The sequence below is a fragment of the Hyperolius riggenbachi genome, chromosome 9, assembly GCF_040937935.1.
Source record: "Hyperolius riggenbachi isolate aHypRig1 chromosome 9, aHypRig1.pri, whole genome shotgun sequence".
In the NCBI taxonomy this organism is placed as follows: domain Eukaryota; kingdom Metazoa; phylum Chordata; class Amphibia; order Anura; family Hyperoliidae; genus Hyperolius; species Hyperolius riggenbachi.
In genome coordinates, this window is record NC_090654.1 from 119,457,807 (window position 1) to 119,476,628 (window position 18,822).

The 18,822-nt window shown below is 49.5% G+C and overlaps 1 protein-coding gene across 2 annotated transcripts in view; it reads left to right on the forward strand.

The window, feature by feature from the left end:
* The window catches only part of PLCB2 (phospholipase C beta 2), a 377,710-nt gene that overhangs the window by 220,218 nt on the left and 138,670 nt on the right, over positions 1-18,822 (forward strand). For both annotated transcript variants that reach the window (XM_068253400.1, XM_068253401.1), the window contains exon 16: positions 10,901-10,997. In XM_068253400.1, coding sequence (XP_068109501.1) covers positions 10,901-10,997 — 97 coding nt within the window. The remainder of the gene's footprint in view (positions 1-10,900; positions 10,998-18,822) is intronic.

Sequence of the window (18,822 nt, forward strand, 5' to 3'; positions counted from 1 at the left end):
CCCTTGGCCAAATTTTCACGGATGTACTCCTGCATGGCCAATTTTTCGGGCCCTGACAGATTGTACAAGTGACCCCGGGGGGGAACACAACCTGAACGGAGATCAATGGGACAATCGAAAGGACGATGTGGGGGCAATTTATCAGCTGCCTTGGGACAGAACACATCGGAAAATTCAGAATACTGATCTGGTACCCCTTCCACCTGAAATCTGGTTTGCCCCAAGGTCAACTTCCCCAAACACCGCTGAAAACAACGAGGTGACCAAGTGGTTAACTGACCCGTGACCCAGTCTATTTGAGGTGAATGAAGTTGCAACTAGTGTTGGGCGAACATCTAGATGTTCGGGTTCGGGCCGAACAGGCCGAACATGGCCGCGATGTTCGGGTGTTCGACCCGAACTCCGAACATAATGGAAGTCAATGGGGACCCGAACTTTTGTGGTTTGTAAAGCCTCCTTACATGCTACATACCCCAAATTTACAGGGTATGTGCACCTTGGGAGTGGGTACAAGAGGAAAAAAAATTTAGCAAAAAGAGCTTATAGTTTTTGAGAAAATCGATTTTAAAGTTTCAAAGGGAAAACTGTCTTTTAAATGCGGGAAATGTCTGTTTTCTTTGCACAGGTAACATGCTTTTTGTCGGCATGCAGTCATAAATGTAATACATATAAGAGGTTCCAGGAAAAGGGACCGGTAATGCTAACCCAGCAGCAGCACACGTGATGGAACAGGAGGAGGGTGGCGCAGGAGGAGAAGGCCACGCTTTGAGACACAACAACCCAGGCCTTGCATGAGGACAAGAAGCGTGCGGATAGCATGCTTTGTACCGCCATGTAGTCATAAATGTAATAAAGATAAGAGGTTCCATAAACAGGGACCGGCAACGGTAACCCAGCAGCAGCAGCAGCAGCAGCAGCACACGTGATGGAACAGGAGGAGGCGCAGGAGGAGAAGGCCACGCTTTGTGAGACACAACAACCCAGGCCTTGCATGAGGACAAAAAGCGTGCGGATATAGCAGCAATGCTTTTTGCCGCCATGCAGTCATAAATGTAATACAGATGAGAGGTTCAATAAACAGGGACCGGAAACGCTAAACCATCCCAGATGTTCATCGGTCATGTTACTTGGTTGGGGTCCAGGAGTGTTGCGTAGTCGTTTCCAATCCAGGATTGATTCATTTTAATTTGAGTCAGACGGTCTGCATTTTCTGTGGAGAGGCGGATACGCCGATCTGTGATGATGCCTCCGGCAGCACTGAAACAGCGTTCCGACATAACGCTGGCTGCCGGGCAAGCCAGCACCTCTATTGCGTACATTGCCAGTTCGTGCCAGGTGTCTAGCTTCATGCCCGGTTTCAGGTCCAGCGGTGCCAGCCACAAATCCGTCTGTTCCTTTATTCCCCTCCAAATTTCCTCCCCTGTGTGCTGCTTATCCCCAAGGCAGATCAGCTTCAGCAACGCTTGCTGACGCATGCCAACAGCTGTGCTGCACTGCTTCCACGATCCTACTGCTGCTGGTGCTGGGTTAGCATTTCCGGATGAGGTACAGCTTTGAGATGCGTTGGAGGAGAAGGAGTCAGAGAGGTAGGTGCTGCTGTTGTTATCCAGCTGTTTGCGGCGTGGGCAACACCCGCGCCGTAGCAGGTGAGGAATCGCTGCCAGGCTCCACAAGGTTCACCCAGTGCGCGGTAAGGGAGATGTATCGACCCTGGCCGAACGCACTCGTCCAGGTGTCAGTGGTGAGGTGAACCTTGCAGGCAACGGCATTCTTCAAGCTTCGGGTTATTTAGCTGACCACGTGCTCATGCAACTCAGGCACTGCAGAGCGCGCAAAGTGGTAGCGGCTGGGAACCACGTAACGTGGGATGGCCACTGACATCATGCCCTTGAAGCTGTTTGTCTCCACCACTCGATATGGCAGCATTTCGCAGGCCAGAAGCTTGGCTATGCTGGCTGGCTGTTACTGCCACGGCCCGGGGGTCATTTGCTGGCAATTTCCTCTTGTGCTCAAACATCTCAGAGACAGACAACTCAACCGTAGCGCTGCACACCGAAGGGCTGTTGGTTGTTGTGTTTGATGAACACTGGGAGACCTCAAGAGCACTAGTCCGGAAAGTGACAGTGTCAGCATCGTCTGATGTTTGTGAATGTTGTGAACCACGCAATGGCTGGGCTACTGCTGCTGCTGAGGCGGGTCTGGTGGTGAGTCTGGTGAACCCAAGGGAGGCAGTGTTGCTGGTGGTACCCTGTCCTGCCGCGTTTGCCCACAGAGTGGGATGTTTGGATAGAATGTGGCGGCTCATGCTGGTGGTGGAGAGGTTGTTAATACTTTTCCCCCTGCTCAGGCGGGTCTTGCACACCTTGCAAATCGCCATGGTAACATCCTCAGTGCAGTCTTCAAAGAAAGCCCAGACTTTAACTGGCTGAGGACTCGGACCTCGTGCGTGATGTGCTGGTGCTGCTTAACCCACTGCTGGACGCTTGAGAGGTCATCCAAGTAATTATCTGGTCCTGTTCTTTTGGATCTGTGAGGGTTGTTGTCCTGGACAACATGGGCAGTATTGAGTGGGTTTTCTTGGGTGCTCCCCTGTGGCCTGTACGTGAACCGTCAGGGGAAACACCTCTTCCCTTGCCCCTCCCTCTTTCACCGGATTTCTTCCTCATTTCACTTATCCTTAAAGTACACGCTGACTGGCAGCAGTACAGTGGCAGTACAGAAATGCTATACAGTGGTGGGTGAGCGGTGTACCACTATTGTCAGCAGTGACACAGAGCACAATGCTATACAGTGGCGGGTGAGCGGTGTACTACTGTTCCCAGCAGACACAGAGTGGAAGTAAACACAATGCTATATAGTGTGGCTGAGCCGTGTACACAGAGTGGCATTAAACACAATGCTATATAGTCTGCTATATAGTCACCCCGAACAGGGTGATGTTCTGCAGAACCCAAACAGTGGCAAACACTGTTCGCCCAACACTACTGGGAGGGAACGCAGATTTTAGTACCTAAACACACGATACAACATGTTTTCCGGGGTCGGACTCTGAGGCACATACAGATGGTCCCGATCATCATCCTCATCATACAACTCTTCTCCTGAGTCTGACCCACCCACCACCTCTGCCACCCCAACATCCCCAGACACAGACCCCTCATCGTCCTCAACATTAACTTGGGATGCTGGCCTGAGCCAGACCTCCTCCTCCACATCAGGCCCCATCATCTCCTCAATGGCAGCCCTCATTAATCGCTCTGGCGACGGACTGATGGACACAACGTTCTCCTCCGGGGAGGGCTGCTGCTGACCACTGGCTGCTGGGGTGGATGTTATAGCTTGCGTGGGGCGTTGGCTGTTGCTGTTGTTGGGAGTGCTGCTCACAGCGGAGGTCTCTGGGGAACTCATGTTGAGCTCATATAGTGGTTGACGGTGAGTGGAGTATTACTGATCCCAGCAATATACACACTGACTGGCAGAGTACGCAATGCTATATAGTGTGGCTGAGCGGTGTACACAGAGTGGCAGTAAACACAATGCTATATAGTCTGGCTGAGCGAGCGGTGTACTACTGTTCCCAGCAGAATCAGAGTGGCAGTAAACAATGGTATATAGTCTGGCTGAGCGGTGTACACAGAGTGTCAGTAAACAATGGTATATAGTCTGGCTGAGCGAGCGGTGTACTACTGTTCCCAGCAGAATCAGAGTGGCAGTAAACAATGGTATATAGTCTGGCTGAGCGAGCGGTGTACTACTGTTCCCAGCAGAATCAGAGTGGCAGTAAACAATGGTATATAGTCTGGCTGAGCGGTGTACACAGAGTGTCAGTAAACAATGGTATATAGTCTGGCTGAGCGAGCGGTGTACTACTGTTCCCAGCAGAATCAGAGTGGCAGTAAACAATGGTATATAGTCTGGCTGAGCGGTGTACACAGAGTGTCAGTAAACAATGGTATATAGTCTGGCTGAGCGGTGTACACACAATGCTATATAGTCTGCTATATAGTGTCAGTAAACAATGGTATATAGTCTGGCTGAGCGAGCGGTGTACTACTGTTCCCAGCAGAATCAGAGTGGCAGTAAACAATGGTATATAGTCTGGCTGAGCGGTGTACACAGAGTTTCAGTAAACAATGGTATATAGTCTGGCTGAGCGGTGTACACAGAGTGTCAGTAAACAATGGTATATAGTCTGGCTGAGCGGTGTACACAGAGTGGCAGTAAACACAATGCTATATAGTCTGGCTGAGCGAGCGGTGTACTACTGTTCCCAGCAGAATCAGAGTGGCAGTAAACAATGGTATATAGTCTGGCTGAGCGGTGTACACAGAGTGTCAGTAAACAATGGTATATAGTCTGGCTGAGCGGTGTACACAGAGTGTCAGTAAACAATGGTATATAGTCTGGCTGAGCGGTGTACACAGAGTGGCAGTAAACACAATGCTATATACTCTGGCTGAGCGAGCGGTGTACTACTGTTCCCAGCAGACACAGAACAGTAAACAGAATGCTATATAGTGTGGCTGAGCGAGCGGTGTACCACTATTCCCAGCAGACACAGAACAGTAAACAGAATGCTATATAGTGTGGCTGAGCGAGCGGTGTACCACTATTCCCAGCAGACACAGAACAGTAAACAGAATGCTATATAGTGTGGCTGAGCGAGCGGTGTACCACTATTCCAAACAGACACAGAACAGTGAACAGAATGCTATATAGTGTGGCTGAGCGAGCGGTGTACCACTATTCCCAGCAGACACAGAGTGGCAGTAAACAGAATGCTATATAGTGTGGCTGAGCGAGGTACACAGAGTGGCAGTAAACAGAATGCTATATAGTGTGGCTGAGCAAGCGGTGTACTACTATTCCCAGCAGACACAGAGTGGCAGTAAACAGAATGCTATATAGTGTGGCTGAGCGAGGTACACAGAGTGGCAGTAAACAGAATGCTATATAGTGTGGCTGAGCAAGCGGTGTACTACTGTTCCCAGCAGTGACACAATGACAGGGGGGACCCTGGCTAGCGTGGCTGGAGCGCGAACTACCCTGCCTGCCTACCCAAAGCTAAACCCACAGACAAATGGCGGAGATATGACGTGGTTCGGGTATTTATTTACCCGAACCACGTGACCGTTCGGCCAATCAGAGCGCGTTCGGGTCCGAACCACGTGACCCGTTCGGCCAATCACAGCGCTAGCCGAACGTTCGGGGAACGTTCGGCCATGCGCTCTTAGTTCGGCCATGTGGCCGAACGGTTTGGCCGAGCACCGTCAGGTGTTCGGCCGAACTCGAACATCACCCGAACAGGGTGATGTTCTGCAGAACCCGAACAGTGGCGAACACTGTTCGCCCAACACTAGTTGCAACCACGGCATGCCTAGGATAATAGTTGAGGTAGACGTGTGCAATACAAAAAACGATAATTGTTCCCCATGCAGTGCCCCTATGGTGACCTTCACCTCCGGGGTCTGTGACAGAGCACGATTCCGTTGTAGAGGGGAATCGTCTACTGCCGTGACCTGAATGGGGGGTGTCACAGGAGTGAGCGGAATACCCAACTCCTGAGCAAACTTAAAGTTCATAAAATTGGCCGCTGAGCCTGAGTCAATAAAAGCCTCAGTGGCCACAGATTTCTTCTCCCATGTAACTGTACAAGGGAGAAGCAATTTCTTTTCTTTAAGGGGTGCAAGTGGCGTGCCTAGGGTGTCACCCCCCACTACTCCTAGGCAAATTCGTTCCCCCACTTGTTCGGGCAGTTGATCCATCATTCTCCGCCTTCGCTCCACCTGGGTCAATTTCGAACAACCAATCTGCATTGGTTCGGGTGGAGGCAAGGCCGGAGGAGATGAGACAGACGGAGGTGGCGTTACTAAGGGTGCAGCGGAGGGTGCCACATATGATGTTACCCTGGCACGGTGACTGCCCCGAATCTGCCTCTGATGGCGTAATCGACGGTCGACTCGAATGGCCGATGTGATGGCCTCATCGACTGTCCTGGGCTCGGGCAAGGTTAGCATTAAATCGGAGACCTCCTCCGACAACCCAGACAAGAAGTAATCCATGAGGGCAAAATTATCAAATCTGGCCGTGACTGACCATCTGCGAAATTCTGCCGCGTAATCCTCGACTGAACCCCTGTCTTGCCGCAAAAGTTTGAGCTTCCGCTCAGAGGTTGCCGCAAGATCAGGGTCGTCGTAAATTACGGCCATGGCCTTAAAAAATTCCTCTACCGAGGTCAGAGCAGTATCGGTAGGAGGCAGGTTGTATGCCCATGACTGGGAGTCACCAGTCAGTAAAGTTTTAATAAAGGTGACCCGTTGGGTCTCAGTCCCCGAGGATCGGGGTCTCAACTCGAAGTACGATAACACTCTACTCTGAAAATTCCGGAAGTCAGACTTGTGGCCGGAAAATTTATCTGGTACGGGCATACGTATGTCAGCACTAGGAGGGGATCGCACTGAATCAACTGACGTCTGGAGGGTTCGCACAGAGCCTGATAGGACATCAATCATAGTCTTGTGGCTACCCAGCACTTGGTTGATGTTTTCCACCGAAGTGGCAAGTGCGCCCAGACGGTCAGTGTGTGCGTCCATTTGCATTTTTTGGTCTGGCGTTCTGTAACGATCGGAGGGCGCAGAGAGTATCTGATTACCGGTGATCTGCAGTATCGCCGGAAATACAGATATATACCAGATTATAAGTGATCTGCAGTCTCACCGATAATCCGATATACAAACTAACCTCTGTTCGCCTGAGTAGAGTGTAGTGTTTTGGTGTAACAGTAACACTAGGAGGCCTAGGCCTCAGTGCAGCAAGGAGAACTGCACGGATTCCTTCCGCAGACCTGAGCTCTCCAAGACGGGAGGAGTCAGACTGACAGTAGGAAGGAAAGTCCGAGAGTGACACTCAGGAAGAAGTGTCACTAACAGGACTGGGAACCGCCTCCAATCGTGAGGTCGGTTCTCAAGGTCAGACAAGCCAGGTCGTACACACACGGACAGATAGAGTACAAATACAGTAGGCAAAGGCGGAGTCAAAGTACAGGCAGGGTTCGGCAACGGGGTATCAGATATATCGGGGTACAAAATCAGGAGGCAGAAACAGAGTCTAGGAACGAGCCGAGGTTCGGCAACAGAGTATCAGAAATATCGAGGTACAAGGTCAGAGTTCAGGAGGATAGTCGAGGCAGGCAAAAAGTCATAACATATAATCACAATCAAACTAGTACTTTAGCTATCAAATATCTAGCTAAGTGTAGGATTACAGCTCCAGCTGGTCCCAGCACACTTCAGGATCTGACTACGGATCTGGGTGCTCCCACGTATGTGATCGCACGCCAGACAAAGAGCAAGTGAATAACCAGCAGTATATATACTCTAGGACCTTTCCAGGACCTCCCTAATTGCTGGTCCAATGGGAGCAGTGGAATTTGTCAGCTGACCCAGCTGGTCAGCCGACTCCCTTCTAACTGCTATTTAAACTCTGCCTCTGTGCTCGCGCGCGTGTAAGTCTGAATCTTGGTGGACTATCAGTCCCAGCCACACCAGTACTGTCATGCAATGTATCTTGTGCGGGGGCCGCCTCTGATGCGGATTCCGCCGTTACCGATGCGGATTCCGCCGTTACCAATGCGGATTCCGCCGCACTGCCTATGCGGCATGCGGCGTTTTTTCCGCGTTGTGACGCCATGCTGGACGCGGAAACAGCCGCCTCACCTCGAGAGATGGCGGCTTTTCCGCGTTTCCTTACAAATGCATATTGAGATGAGGACATAATTAGTATGTTGAAGCGGCAAAGCAACTTTTTCAGGCATAATGTTTTGGGTAACCACATTCCAAAGAACAGTTCTCAAGCAGATAATTCGCTGTTATCTAATTCTGTCTGCATACGCACCCTGAGTCATTCACAAACATGACCTGGACTGTCTGACCATCTCAGAAAGCTGTCTCAGATCCGCAAGCATAAAGTGTACTTATTACGTATGTACGTATGTACGTATTAAATCTGAACAAAACCTTTTAAATGTCAATATAATCAAAACCAGAACAGGGTGATGCTGTTTCTGGGAAACAAAAAATATTTGTACAATCTCGAACTTGTAATTTTGCTCATTGTGATAGTTTTAGTGAAAAACATCAATACTGAAATTAGTTTTTTTTTCTTACTAACTGGTATTGTCTTATTTTGGGGAAAAAAAATAAATTAGAAATATGTTATTTGCATGTGTTGTAGTAGATGTAATCACAGTGGTAAAACCCCACAAATTTTCACATGACCCACACCCTAGGTTTTCAATGCGTGGTATGCATACTCCAGGGGGTACTTCTGATGGGTCTAGGGGGTACTCTAACTTGATATGACTTGACTTAGTAATTAAGCATAACAAATTTAGAGTTAAAAAAAAGTTCTATAGAAACAACAACACCAAATTAGTATTTTAGCAAATTAAAAGCAATAGTAAATGGTTTAGAATTATTTACCGTACCATGTACAATAAAATGTATCTTTGTTTAAGGTACTTGAGATAATTTTTACCGTACCAAGGGGTGCTTGGTGAGCACTGGCTTCCAAAACGGGTACATACCAATAAAGTGTTGAGAAACACTAAGCAACACTGCTGAGTCATAAAAAAAAGAACCAAAAAAACACCTGAACATAATACTTTCTTTAATAATATGACTTTTGGCTAAAGACAAATGTTCAGACAGGAAGAGGCGGGCTTGCTGGGATGTTCTTTCCCATCACTCTTTTATTACCTTTTCTTCCCCACCCCGTTCACCCACCCCCTCTTAAGAGGAAGCAATGGGACAGTGATAGGAGGGAAACCCCAACAAGGCGATAAAAAACTCAAATATTAATATTAATAAGAAAAACAAATTTACACACTCAGGCTCGTACTGAGCCACCAAAATGCCGATGTTTCCATCGGGGGGCCCCGGCCGCCCCGCCTCCTGGGGGCCCCAGTGCTGAAAAGGAGAAGGGGCACAGTGCAGGAAGGGGGGAAAGTGGGCACAGAGTGGCGGGGAGGGGGGGAAGCCTCCCCCCTCCCTCACCTAGGGGCCCCCCCTTCCGTGCTACCCCCCCTCCAGAATGGCAGCCAGTCAGCGGAACGGCTTACCGAGAGCGATAGCTCTGCGTGCCGCTGGTCTGCTCTTCTGCACTGACACTGTCCAATCACGCTCTCGCAGTACTTCCTGTGAGAGCGTGATTGAACAGTGCCGTGCAGGAGACCAGACCAGCAGCGGCATGCAGAGCTATCTGATTCCCGCTCGCTGCCTCTGCTGGCTGCAATTTTGGAGGGGGAGCGCGGAAGGGGGGCCCTAGGTGAGGGAAGGGGAGGCTTCCAAGCTGGGGGGAACTTATGGCCCATACTCACGGGCAACTTTTTTGGCCTGTCGCCAGCACACGTGAGCGTGTGCGCGACAGGCCTGCGACAGCTCGTCGCCAGGTCCCTTCGCATACACACGGCGGAGGGACCTGGCAACTGATGCGGCGGATGCTGTCGCTGTTGCTCCTCCCCCCGCCGGAAGCCCAATGTATTCCTTTCTTGTTGCTGTCGCTAGTCCGCGTACTCACGCGGACTAGCGACAGTTGCGGCGGAGTTGCAGCGCCAACTGTCGCCAGGCGATTGAGCGGTTCAATCGCCTGGCGACATCAGCGACGAGCGACAGTTCGGGGTGCGCGCCCGTGCAACGCCGCATACTCACGGGCGACCTGTCGCCGCAACACACGCGTGCCGCGTGTTGCGGTGACAATTGTAGCCTGTGAGTATGGGCCATTAGACCTGGCTCTCTGCCTACCTAACTGGGGACACCTGTGACCTGCCTTCCTAAACTGGGGGGGGGCTTCAGATGAGGGGGTGGAGGCTTCTCCCCCTCCCCGCCGCTCTGGGCCCACTGCCCCCCCCTCCAGCATGGGGGCCCCCACTAACTGGTGACCTGCCTACCTAAACTGGGGACACCTAGACCTGGGTATATCTATACAGGGGGGTGGGACACTTATATACCTGCCTACCTAAACTGGGAAATCTGCCGCCAATCTGATTGCATTTTGTGGGGATATCTGCTGCCAATCTGATTGCATTTTGTGGAGATATCTGCTGCCAATCTGATTGCATTTTGTGGGGATATCTGCCGCCAATCTGATTGCATTTTGTCGGAAAATCTGCTGCCATTTGACTACTTGATGAATTATCATGAGGCATGTAACTACTTGATTATTTTATCTAAAATGTATCTGGTTGGACCAAATCTCTGTGACTAACACCGCTACTTATTTTGTGTTTTTTTTTAAGTCTGCCCATAACTCATCATGACCACGCTGCATGTGGACATATTCCTATTGGAGACTGTCCTCAGAAGTGCTCACAATCTTTTCCCTACCATAAAACCATGCAAAATTTGTAGAGTACATCTGTATGTGAGCCCAAAATGGGGGGAGGAGGAGGAGAGGGGATCGGGGGGGGGGGTTGGAGGAGGAGAGGGGGCGGGCCCCAGGCTGAAACGTCCTTGGTGGGCCCTTAGTGTCCCAGTCCGACCTTGTACACACTGGTACAATGAATAGGACTAGACGGCAGATACAGGGCTAAGTATAGAGAGAAATAATCTGTGTATTTAAAAGGCTGTTGTAATGCAGAGCATGAATGCAGTGCTGCACCCGCATATTACAACTGCCTTTGTAATGACAGGGGAGTGCATTAACACAAAGCCTGCGTGTAGTGAGTTAGAATTACGCGATCAGTCACAACACAGTACTGTGAACAGACCCATAGACTTGTATGGGCAGTGAGATGACATGCAGAAATATTCTGCAACACAACCGAGCACAGTCAACTAGCCCTAAAAATGTTTTGCTGTGTTTTATACATATTGCTTGATCTTCTTCCATTCCTCTTATACAGGGCACTGCTGGACAAGAGGCCACTGCTTACGAGGAGATGTCAAGCCTGGTTAATTATGTACAACCCATTAAGTTTGACTCATTTGAAGTCTCAGCACGTAAGATGGTTTCTCTGTAACATAATACTTAGATCATTACTGAAGATTGTGTTTACATAGTATAGACATAGTGTGTTATACAGCCATATTGAACAAGAGCCAGACATACGCTATTTAGTTGGGAAAGAAATGACAGAAACATGCCCTGAGATTTTTTATATACATTTTTCTTGTGTTAAGTAAATACATATTTTATCCTACAGCTCTCTTTAGAATAAGAAAATGTTCTGGAAATTCTTTAGCAGAATTGTCTTGATCTATGTAGTCCTGTGAAAAAATAATAAGCAAGATAGATAGTGGTCTTAATTGCAAACCTATATACATTTACAAAAATACGTTTTCTTATTAAATTATGCTTCTGGCTTAAAGACAGATTACATCATTCTTTTTCCATATATGTATATAATGCAGTTCTCCGTCTGGGATAAAACTAGATTACGTAATGCTCCACCATTGTATGTACACTTTTTTACAGTATGTATTTTGGAGCATAGAAGTCAAAGTAAATAATTTTATCAACTATACATAGCAGTATCAGACAAATCGGGCGCATGAGGCCCCTGGACAAATTGGGCGCCACCATTGACTTTCATTGAAAATATTGGCAAGCAGCCATCAGGAAAGGTATTTGTGCAGGTGGGGAGTGGTTAGGGTTAGGCGATTAGGGTTAGGAAGGGTCTTTGTGTGTGTGTGGGGGGGGGGGGGGGGGGCGGTTAGGGTTAGGAAGGGTGTTTGTAGGGGGGGCGGGCGGTTAGGCTTAGGTGTAAGGGGGAGGGTTCTGTATGAAAGTATGGTTAGGTTTAGCTATAGTAAAATATAACATTTATGGATATTTTAATATAAAAAAATTAACACATTAAATAGTAAAATATGGGTAAATGTACCGATATTCTACTATCAGTAGTTTCCCTGCCCCCGATTTTCTGTACTCATACATAGCAGCTTAGAAGTGCATCTTGATCTCCTTGCATAATCACGATGCAAGCAAGTCATGTGTCCAGTGATGTAACAAAAGCCTCCCCCCCGCCCCCCACACACACACACAGAGGAAGGCCTTTTTGTTTTGTTTGCATGCGGGACTAAAAATGAAGTTAATAGCACATTGTAGCACAGCTATTGCATTATTCTACATGCTCTTGCACTCAACTCATTGCTCAGATAGTATTTCCTCAATGTAAGGATCAGTGTCAGCAAACTGAGAGAATCTGATTATTGGTGATCTGCAGTATCGCCAATAATACAGATGTCACCTGCTTATCGATGATCTGCAGAATCACCAATAATACAAGTGTAACTAACCTCCGGACACCTAATACAGTAAATGACAATAACAACAATAATAATTCACAAATATCCACCACACGGCAATTCCTCAGAGGTGTGGTTACCTCTGAATGGGAACCCCGTGTGTGAGATCCTCAAACCAGGCAAAGAGAGGAATCTTGGCCCCTGGCAGTAATCGTCTGCTAGGGCAGGCGTCTCGGAGAGGCAAGCCTCAGAGATAACCCTACAGTGGGAGACGTTCCACTGATGGGAGACAGGTCAGACAAGCAGAGGTTTGGCAACAGAAAAGGCGGCAGCAGTACAGAAACGGAAGGCTGATTCAGAGTCGGTAAACAGGCAGGGTCGGCAACTTGAATCAGATAGGCAGAAGTACAAGAACGATTAGAGTAAAGAGTAGTCAGGGATAGCCAGAGTCAAAACACAGGTAAATATACAAATACAATCCTAATCTAAGGTGTGACGTCCTTGGTATCAACACCTAGGAAACTGGACTAAGGTCTGAGCGCTAACACGAATGTATTCACGACAGCAGACAAGGAGCAACTGACATTCAGCTCCTTATATGCTGAGAGTCACTCAGCCAGCCCGCCCAGAAGCCCAGCCAATCCGGAGACCTCCTGAGGTCAGCTGACTGGAGAGTCAGCTGACCCTCCTACGTAGGAGGTAAAAGTCCTGCCGCCTCGCGCGCGCGTGCGTGACCCTCTGCCTCTGTGCACCAGAGAGGCCAGACCCCAGGTCAGCGCACGAACGCGCACTGAAATCCGCCGGCTGGATTGCGGGACCCGCCGCCATGTCGCCAGCAGCGGCGGTGGTGTCCCCACTGCTCTGTGCCAGCAGCTCCACATGTGTAGCGGAAACCGCCGGCTGGGAAGCGGAGACCGCCGCCATGCTGCCCAGCGTGGCGTCGGTGCCTCCGCTAAACCTTACAGTAACCCCCCCCTTGAGGAGTGGACTCCGGACACTTCCTACACGGTTTCTCAGGATGTAACTGATGAAACCTCTTCTTTCATCTCTCAGCATGCATGCGATCCTCTGGTACCCAAGATCTGTCCTCCACACCATACCCCTTCCAATGGACCAGATACTGCACAGAATTCTGCACCAGCCGGGAATCCAAAATTTCCCCAACCTCGTACTCTGTTTGGCCCTCTACTACCACTGGGGGTGGGGGGGGGAGAGGAATCCACATACACTGCTGGCTTCAATAAAGAGACATGGAATGATCTCCCACTTCTCATGCTGGCTGGGAGATCAATCACATGAGAGACATCATTGATCTTTTTGGCCACCGGATAAGGTCCTATGAACCTGGGCCCCAACTTGGTGGACGGTTGTCTTAGTGCCAAATGTCTCATCGACACCCACACCATGTCTCCAGGAGCAAAGTGCCACTCAACAGACCTTCTCTTGTCGGCCTGTTTCTTCTGATTCCGGAAGGCTACTCCTAAATTTTTCTTCATTTGTCCCCAAAGTTCCTTCAAAACCTTCTGCCAATCTTCCAGGGCCGGGAAGGGAGAGGAACACACCGGCAATGGGGAAAATTTAGGAGACCTTCCTGACACAACCTGAAAAGGGGACAAGCCCGTTGAAGAGCTTCTCAGGTTGTTGTGTGCAAACTCTGCAAAGGGTAAAAACTTAACCCATTCAGTTTGCGCATCTGCCACATAGCATCTAAGGAATTGTTCCAGTGCCTGATTAACCCTTTCAGTCTGTCCGTTGGTCTGTGGGTGATACCCAGATGAAAAGGACAGGTTCATACCCAAACTACGGCAAAAGGCCCTCCAAACCTTCTATACAAATTGGACTCCTCTATCAGACACCACGTCATCCGGAATTCCATGTAACCGGAAGACGTGTTGTACGAAGAGATCTGCTCTTGAGCTGAAGGAAATCCTTTAAGAGGAACAAAATGGGCCCTCTTGCTGAACCTGTCTACGATCACCCATATAACAGTCATACCCTCAGACCTGGGGTCCATGGCTTGCTTGGCACTGGCAAGGATTGTAGGTACCCACTGGAGCCTGGCGAGAAGGTTTGCTCCTGGCACACACCACACACTCTCTGACAAATTCCTTGCAATCAGAGGCCAATGAAGGCCACCAAACACACCTCGTGAGTAGATCCAGAGTGCGGGTGACCCCAGGGTGACCTGCGTTGTTATGGGCATGGAACAGCTGCATGATCTGTAAACGGAACGGAAGTGGAACAAAGAGAACCCCTTCTAGTTTCCCTTCCGGGGTATCTAGCTGGTGAGCAGCTAATGTGACTGCCCAATCCTCCCAGGTCTCAATGGCTGCTAGCACCACCTTGTGAGGTAAAATTATCTCGGGAAGTGCGGGCTGGGCTTTCTCAGACTCAAAACATCTGGAGAGAGCGTCTGCTTTGACGTTATTAGAACCTGGAGTGTACGTGATGACAAATCTGAAGCGCGAGAAAAATAAGGACCAGCGGGCCTGTCGAGGAGTAAGCCTCTTGGCCCCCTCAATGTACTCCAAGTTCTTATGGTCAATATATACAATAATGGTGTGTTCTGCACCTTCAAGCCAATGACGCCATTTCTGGAAGGCTAGCTTGATGGCCAGGAGTTCCCTGTTGCTCACATCGTAGTTTCTCTCAGCAGGGGATAACCTGCGTGAGAAATAGGCACAAGGATGTGTCTTGCCCTGCAGACCCAAGCGCTGAGACAACACAGCCCCCACCTCGATTTCCGAGGCATCTACCTCTACCATGAAGGGGAGAGTGACATCGACATGTCTCAGTATGGGTGCAGAGCAACATAATTTTTTCAGGGTATTGAAGGCGGCCTGGGCCTCCAAAGACCAATGATAAGGGTCAGCCCCCTTCTTGGTAAGAATAGTCAGAGGGGCTACTACCGAAGAAAATCACTTGATGAATCTCCGGTAGTAGTTAGCAAAACCAAGGAATCTCTGAAGTGCCTTCAAGCCCACTGGTTGTGGCCACTCTAAGACAGCAGAGACCTTTTCTGGATCCATAGAGAGACCTGAAGTCGAAATAATATAACCCAGAAAAGGAATTTGAATGACCTCAAAGTGACACTTCTCCAGTTTTGCATACAGAGAATTCTGTCTCAATTTCTTCAATACGAACTTGACATGTTTACGATGCTCTCTGAGGTTGGGAGAGAAAATCAATATGTCATCAAGGTAAACCAACACAAACTTCCCCAATACCTCCCTGAAGACCTCGTTAATTAACTCTTGGAAGACGTCCGGGGAGTTACACAACCCGAGGGGCATAACTAGGTACTCGTAACGCCCGTCGGGCGTATTGAAGGCCGTCTTCCACTCATCACCATCCCTGATGCGCACCAGGTTGTATGCCCCCCGTAAGTCCAATTTTGAGAAAATACTGGCATTGGTTATCTGAGCAAAAAGATCATCTATCAGAGGCAAAGGGTAACGATTCTTTACGGTGATCTTGTTTAGACCTCTGTAATCAATACACGGTCTAAGACCACCGTATTTCTTTTGTACGAAAAAGAATCCGGCCCCGGCAGGTGACCGGGACGGACGGATAAAACCCTTTGCCAGATTTTCCTTAATGTACTCCCGCATGGCCAATTTCTCTGGCCCTGACAAATTATAGAGATGTCCTCTAGGGGGCATACAACCAGATCTTAAGTCTATAAGACAGTCGAAATTCCGATGAGGTGGAAGTTTATCTGCGGACCTAGGGCAGAACACATCAGTAAACTCAGCGTATTGTATCGGGACTCCCTTTACCTCTAACTTGGTGGTACCAATAGCAATCTTTTCCAGACAGTGGCTATGACAATGAGGTGACCAACTGCGCAACTGACCTGAGGCCCAGTCTATCTGCTGGGAATGGAGTTGTAACCATGGCATACCGAGGACAATCGTGGAGGTTGCCATGCGCAGCACTAGAAACTGTAAATTTTCCTTGTGTAGAACGCCTATAGTGCAAGACAACATCGGAGTCTGAGAGAGAGGCCATCTGTACTGTAATGGGGAGTCATCAATTGCGGTAACTACCACTGGTCGATTCAAAAGGTGTAGAGGAATTCCTAGACCCTTCACAAACTCGTAGTCTATAAAGTTGGCCGCAGACCCTGAGTCTATGAAGGCCTCAGTGCAGGTAGTCAAATTCCCCCAAGAAATGGAACAAGGGAGGAGTAAACGATTATTCTTATTTAGAGGTAGACTCTGCTCGCCTAGGGTATTACCTCTGACTACACCTAGACGGCAGCGTTTCCCGACTTCTTGGGGCAATTTTGAGCAATGTGACCCTCTGCAGCACAATACAAACAAAGCCTCTCAGCTCTTCTGCGTTCTTTCTCAGCCCGAGTCAATCGGTAATGTCCGATTTGCATCGGTTCATCAGTAGGCGGGGTAGGTAAGGTGGACGCATAGGAGAGTGCCCTTACTGCATTCCTTCCTCTGGATTGACGCTGATAACGTAACCGGCGGTCTGCTCGCACCACCAGTGAAATAGCGTCATCAATTGACTTCGGTTCAGGATGACTTAACATTAATTCAGAAACTGTGTCTGATAGGCCTGAAAGAAAGCAGTCTAGAAAAGCATAGGACCCCCACCTAGATGACACAGCCCACCTTCTAAATTCTGCCGCATAAACCTCAACCGTATCTCGACCCTGCTTGAGAGTTTTGAGCTTCCTCTCAGCAGTGATCGAAGCATCCGGATCGTCATAAATGATGGCCATTGCTTTAAAAAATTCCTGGACAGAGGTTAATGCCACATCTTCAGGCGGGAGACCATATGCCCGGGTTTGTGAGTCCCCGGACAAAAAGGTCTTTATAAACGTCACCCTCTGAGGTTCGGTACCTGACAAGTTGGGTCTCAACTTAAAATAAGACAACACTCGGTTGCGAAAGTTCTGGAAGTCAGACCTGTGTCCTGAAAATTTCTCAGGTACTGGCAAACGCAGATCTGTGACTGGAGGGGATTGCATAGTAGCAACAGCCGTCTGGAGGACCTGCACAGATCCAGACAGTTGAGTGATCTGGGTCTATTGCGTATTAACCACCTCGATGAGGTTATTTACTGAGGTGGTTAAGGCCTCAACCTGGCTGCGTAATGCATCCATAATATTTGGTCTGCTGTTCTGTAAGGATCGGTGTCAGCAAACAGAGAGAATCTGATTATTGGTGATCTGCAGTATCGCCAATAATACAGATGTCACCTGATTATCGATGATCTGCAGAATCACCAATAATACAAGTGTAACTAACCTCCGGACACCTAATACAGTAAATGACAATAACGACAATAATAATTCACAAGATCGTGGAAATATCCACCACACGGCAATTCCTCAGAGGTGTGGTTACCTCTGAAAGGCTGAATGGAGTAATGGTTAAGGGCTCTGCCTCTGACACAGGAGACCAGGGTTCGAATCTCGGCTCTGCCTGTTCAGTAAGCCAGCACCTATTCAGTAGGAGACTTTGGGCCAGTCTCCCTAACACTGCTACTGCCTATAGAGCGCGTCCTAGTGGCTGCAGCTCTGGCGCTTTGAGTCCGCCAGGAGAAAAGCGCGATATAAGTGTTCTGTGTTTGTTTGTTGTTTGTGTGTGAGATCCTCAAACCAGGCAAAGAGAGGAATCTCGGCCCCTGGCAGTAATCGTCTGCTAGGGCAGGCGTCTCGGAGAGGCAAGCCTCAGAGATAACCCTACAGTGGGAGACGTTCCACTGAAGGGAGAAAGGTCAGACAAGCAGAGGTTCGGCAACAGAAAAGGCGGCAGCAGTACAGAAACGGAAGGCTGATTCAGAGTCGGTAAACAGGCAGGGTCGGCAACTTGAATCAGATAGGCATAAGTACAAGAGCGATTAGAGTAAAGAGTAGTCAGGGATAGCCAGAGTCAAAACACAGGTAAATATACAAATACAATCCTAATCTAAGGTGTGACGTCCTTGGTATCAACACCTAGGAAACTAGACTAAGGTCTGAGCGCTAACACGAATGTATTCATGACAGCAGACAAGGAGCAACTGACATCCAGCTCCTTATATGCTGAGAGTCACTTAGCCAGCCCGCCCAGAAGCCCAGCTAATCCGGAGACCTCCTGAGGTCAGCTGACTGGAGAGTCAGCTGACCCTCCTACGTAGGAGGTAAAAGTCCTGCTGCCTCGCGTGCGCGTGCGTGACCCTCTGCCTCTGTGCACCAGAGAGGCCAGGCCCCAGATCAGCGCACGAACGCGCACTGAAGTCCGCCGGCTGGATTGCGGGACCCGCTGTCATGACGCCAGCCGCGGCGGCGGTGTCCCCACTGCTCTGTGCCAGCAGCTCCGCATGTGTAGCGGAAACCACCGGCTGGGAAGCGGAGACCACCGCCATGCTGCCCAGCGTGGCGGCGGTGCCTCCGCTCAGACCCGTTTCTAGGGGCCGTGCAGCCGTGCGGCAGCCCTGAGCGCAGACAGCCAAAGGGCGCTGTGAACTCTCCCTCCCTCTCCCCAGGGGACTGCAAAGTAATTAGTTCAGGGAAGCACTGTATACAGCTACACTGACTGGCCAGGGGGGAAGGGGGGCAATCTCCCCCCAGGCC